The sequence below is a fragment of the Pinus tabuliformis genome, chromosome 5_1 (genome assembly GCF_031772625.1).
Source record: "Pinus tabuliformis cultivar Carrire ecotype Pingquan chromosome 5_1, CPIR1, whole genome shotgun sequence".
Taxonomy (NCBI): Eukaryota; Viridiplantae; Streptophyta; class Pinopsida; order Pinales; family Pinaceae; genus Pinus; species Pinus tabuliformis.
In genome coordinates, this window is record NC_142305.1 from 235,418,358 (window position 1) to 235,423,634 (window position 5,277).

Sequence of the window (5,277 nt, forward strand, 5' to 3'; positions counted from 1 at the left end):
CTCAAACCCCTCCTCCCCTCTTTGATCTCTGAAAACCAAGGAGGTTTCTTGCCCAACAGGCAAATTACTGATTCTATTCTTATTGTGCAAGAAGCTATTCATTCGAGCCTCTCCAGGAAGGAGAAAGGGTTTATCCTCAAACTTGACCTGGCCAACACCTTTGATAGAGTTAGGCATTCCTTCATTATAGTTGTTCTAAAAAAGATGGGGTTTGAGTCACCCTTCATTAGTCTTATCACTGCTTGCATCTCTGGACCCTGGATTTCCCCTTTGATTAATGGCAGACTGGGTGAAGCCTTTCAATCCTCCCGAGGTCTCAGGTAGGGTTGCCCCCTTTCTCCTTATCTCTTTATCCTTATGGCGGAATCCTTCAGTCAAGCTCTAGACTTCAATAGAAGAGTGGGTCTCATCACTGGAATCAAATTCGGGAATGGAGCCAAGAACATCAACCACTCACAGTTTGCCGTTGATACCTTACTAATTGGAGGAGCCTCCACTACAATAGCAAGGAGGTTCAAGAATCTTCTTGATCAATTTATGGGGTACTCTAGAGGTTTGGTCAATCAGCTAAAAAGCTGTATATATGGATGGAATGCTTCAAATCAGGTCATCCACAATATTGCAAATATTTTTGGTGTCCCCTGCAATTTGGATTGGACCCATTTCTCTTACCTGGGATGCTAGTGAACGTAGGACCTCTGAAGGCTGGAACATGGGACAACATCATTGACAAGGTGAAGTGAAAAGTGCAGCAATGGGGATCAATGTGGCTCAACCCAGCAGGCCGCCTCATTCTCCTTAAATCAGGTATTTCTTCCCTTCCCCTCTATCATTTTTCTCTATACCAAGCCCTAGCTACCTTTCATCACAAAATGGAAGTTGTTCTCCGCCATTTCCTATGGCAAGGAGGGAAGAAAAACAAAAAGAAATTCAACTTAGTTAATTGGAAACATGTCATTCAAACACAGGACAGAGGAGGTCTCGGTATTAGGTCCCCCAAATTCTTAAATATAGCCTTTGGCGGGAAGATTGCTTGGAGGCTCATAACTGGTCCCTCCACGTGGTGGAAAAGGGTTCTGGAAACAAAATACTTGAACTTCCCCAGACAGTAGTTACTTGACTATGATATTCCCAATAGAGACTCTTCAAAAATTTGGAGATTATGTAAAAAAGTTATTCCATTCATGACTTAGAATATATCCAAAGTCCCCAGGGGAGGAGCTAGTATTAATATTGGGGCTGATAAAATCCTAGGACAGCAGCCAATAAACAGGCATGAAGAAACCATTCCTATTCTAAATTTTTTCAACAACAGAGGTATCCATTATCTGGACCAAATATCTAGCTGGGATCCACAATCTCATATCTGGCTTGGGTGGTCCTTTCCTATTATCCCCAGTGATCTTAATTCTAGTCTGTCCACCTTGCAGTCTCTCCTTCACAGTAAAGCTCCCATAAAAAAGAATGAGATGGATGGCTTTCGATGGGACTTAACCGGATCGAATTACACTGTCCAAGCAGGCCACCAGCACATCTGCAATAGCACTTTCCCCACGACATTATGGAATCACTGGAAAATGGTTTGGAAGTCAGAGGCCCTTCCAAAAATCAAATTTTTTATATGGGTCCTTCTAAAAGGGAAAATCTTAACAACAGAGAATTTGCAAAAGAGGGGTATCATCGGTCCATCTCGTTGCCCGAACTGCTACAATGTTGAAAAAACTATGCATCATCTTTTTGTTGAATGTCCCTTTGCTGTTGATTGTTGGAAAAAATTGTCCCTGACTGATAATTTACCTTGGAACTCTCAACATTCTATAGGGGAAGCGATTCATATCTGGAAAAAGAGCTGTCCTTGGAAAAATAAAAGGAGAAATCTAGTGAAGAGAGTATGGAATACTCTCCCCTACACCATGCTATGGAGTATTTGGCTAGCAAGAAACCAGAAAATCTTCAAGAACAAGAGCTCGGCTACAAGAATTATTTGCAATAAGGCCAAAAATCTTGCCCTTGCAACTATTTCTGTCAAAACCCAAAGAAACATAGATGTAGCAATGTATAGTGTTGAAGAAAGAAGTTTCATTAGCTACATTCTGGACAAAAATAACAACACTCAGAAAGGCAACATGGTGAAAGATCAACGCAGTCAGGAAACTCATTCTTGGAAAATCAGGCTAAAAGAGGAGGAGTTTGTAAACTGGTTACAAAAAAGCAACAGCTACTATCTTTTCTTCGACGGAGCATCTAAGTCAAACCTAGGAGTCGCAGGACCAGGGGGATTGATCCTTAATGCTAATGGGGAATGCATCCTATACTATGAATGGGGTTTAGGGAATATATCGAATAACAGGGCAGAAGCGTTGGCCCTTTACCAGGGGCTAACTCAGCTCAGCAGATTAGGAATAAGAACTGCAAGGATCTTCGAAGATTCTTCGGTTGTCATTAACCTTATGGTTCATCAGAAAGAGTCGCCCAATGTTCTCCTGCAGCAGGTCATTCGGAGATGTCAACTCTTGCACCAGACAATGGATAATCTGCAGTATCATCACATTCTTCGTACTCTCAATAAGCAAGCTGATAGGCACGCCAACAAGGCTTGTGAAAGGACAACAGGCAGCTTACGTTGTAATGCCGAGGAGATTCAACAGCCTTTGCCATGATCCGAATCAATCTACCCTGCATCAAATCGGATAGTTCTGACAGAAAGGAGTGGATTCAGATTTTCCAGATATGCAACAAGATCATTATCCGCATAGGGATTTGGCACAGATATGATCTCCCTAAAACTCTGCATATACTCAGTAATCTCGCCGTTTTCTATCTTATCATTCTTGACTATCGGGCTTCTCTGGACAGCCTCCTGATCTTCCCGCGCCTTTCTCCGGATTCCCTCTCATTCCCCGAGTTTGGTCCTCATCCCTCCCGCCTCTCTTTATATTTCCCCTCCCTCTTCCTATTCCCAGTGCCCCTCTTCCTGTTTGCTTCTCTGCGAGACCCCTCTCGAATTAATCTTCCTGCCTCTGTATTGCGTCGGAACCCTGCTGCTCGTGTTGCAGTTTTTGCCCGGGTTCGTCTTTTTTGCCTCTCTCCGCTTTCATATCTTCTCCCTCCTAGCTTCTTCAATGGCTCGCAATGAGGATTGCTTGCACTGTTCGGATCTTCAAGCTAAACTGGAAGAAATCAGAGCCCAACAGAATATACTAGACAATCAACACAGGATTTTAGAAGCAAAAATCGACAACCAGAACTGCATCATCAACGACAAGTATCGAGCAGAAATCGATCTGTTCCTACACAGGGTCTCTTCTCTTCATGAGCAATTCAACCATCTGTCTAACAGGTGCAGCGACGCGGAAGAGTCCATAGTGATTCTGAAATACATGATGGACAAGCGCAACAACGCAACCCCAAGCTCTTCAAGCGCCAAGCAAATTGATGGGGATGAAAAGCCGGAGGAATCCACATTAAGGCATATTAGTCACATTAACATAGATTAGATATGTTCTGCAAATGTCAGTTTCTATTGCTTCAATATGTAAGAATCTATTTTAGTCTAGAATTTCTCAAAGCTAGAACAAGCAGGATCAAGGAGAAAATTCTGTATTATAACTCCACCGATCCTGACTTTCCTCTGCTCTTAATGTACCTTAGGAGTCCAAACTCCCTTGTTTTTTTCAGATATTAATACAACAACCAACTTTGTAAAAAAAAAAAGTGTGTATAATTAGATGATGGTAGTGAATTTGAATGTGTATCTTAGATGATGTTTATGTTTGTTGGATGATTATTGTTATGATGTTTATTTTTATGAAATAATGTTTATTATAGATTATGCATTAGTGAATTTATATCATATTTTTATATATAGAATTGCATGTAAAACGCCTTACTTTAAAAAAATGCAAAGATATTTTTATAAATTACAATGTTTAGTATGGTTGAAACTATGATACTATAATTACCATAAATATTTTTCTATTGTTTAGATAGTTCATTGATATTCAATTTAACTTAATTAATAAAATATTTCAATACTTAAAACGATAAATAACTAAAGGTAAATAATTTAGTTAGTTCTTAAAAAGATAAAATGTGTAACTCATTCAATTTTTAATATAAAATATTATTAATAATAAATTACTCAAAAATATAATTTAACTAATTCAAAATTGGTTTATAAAATTCAATCTATTGTTAAATTTAAAAAACTTAAGTCATAATTTTTTTACAACTAGCAGCCTAGATCCATCTTAACTATAGATCTACCAAGCGTTGAGAGGGATCAAATCTCTTGAGAGGGATGCAAACATCTTTTTTTTGTGAAAAGAGATTTGATCCCTCTAGGCACTTGGTAGATGTAGGCGATATATATGTAGTTGACATTGAAATATTTTATTTATAATTCACGTTCTCCATATTAAAATGTTAAAATATGCCCCCTCATATTTTTCCTCTTATGTATGCATTTAATTATTTTTATTATTAATATTTTCTAAAATATTACATATCAAATATATATAGAACATTGAAAATTTACAAATACCCCTCATACATTGAATTAGAATGCAGCGATTAGTGGAATAAGTATTTTCTTAATCTTTCTCACTAAAGTGAAAATATAAGAATATTTTCAATTTAAATTGCTTTATTTTTCTCTATATAAAGTATCTATAAAATTATGTTATTTAATATGGACAACGAAATATTTTATTTATGATTATTAGTAATTTTTTGTTGTTGTTATAAATATATTTTTGTTTTAAATATTACATGTAAATGGAACATAGAATGAAGTACACACAATGTAAGATCAATAATACTATTTCTTGTCATAAAAAAATTACATTTTTTCCTTGTAGTAAAAAATAAATTATATTTTTTTACTCATTATATTTCTTCCTCATAAGAAAAGCTAAATTAAGTATTGTAATTATGACCCACAATAATTTCTTTTATTATTACTATTTTTAATTTGTTAATATCAATTATTATTTTACTATTTTTAAATGCAACGTTATGTTACAACATCTTTCCATACTGAGTTGTAAAGCACCTCTTGGCCCAATTAATTTAGATTTAATACAACTTAAAAAATTCTATTTTTATAAAATTAATTTAATTACTAAAGTTATGCGATTTTCAAGCAATTTAAATTTAATATTTATAGCAACTTTTACCAAAAATATATTTTTGTTTTAAATATTACATGTAAATGGAACATAGAATGAAGTACACACAATGTAATATCAATAATACTATTTCTTGTCATAAAAAAAT

General features: G+C 36.1%; 1 protein-coding gene across 1 annotated transcript; it reads left to right on the forward strand.

Moving 5' to 3' along the window:
• Positions 1 to 2,054: 2,054 nt before the first annotated feature.
• LOC149164274 (uncharacterized) lies at positions 2,055 to 2,660 on the forward strand. The gene has a single exon (XM_089429423.1). The coding sequence runs from the start codon at positions 2,055 to 2,057 to the stop codon at positions 2,658 to 2,660; it is 606 nt and encodes a 201-aa protein (XP_089285549.1).
• Positions 2,661 to 5,277: the final 2,617 nt, after the last annotated feature.

Bases quoted from the DNA above. Each gene is read 5' to 3' on its own strand.
- LOC149164274 (XM_089429423.1), top strand. From the start codon at position 2,055: ATGTATAGTGTTGAAGAAAGAAGTTTCATTAGCTACATTCTGGACAAA.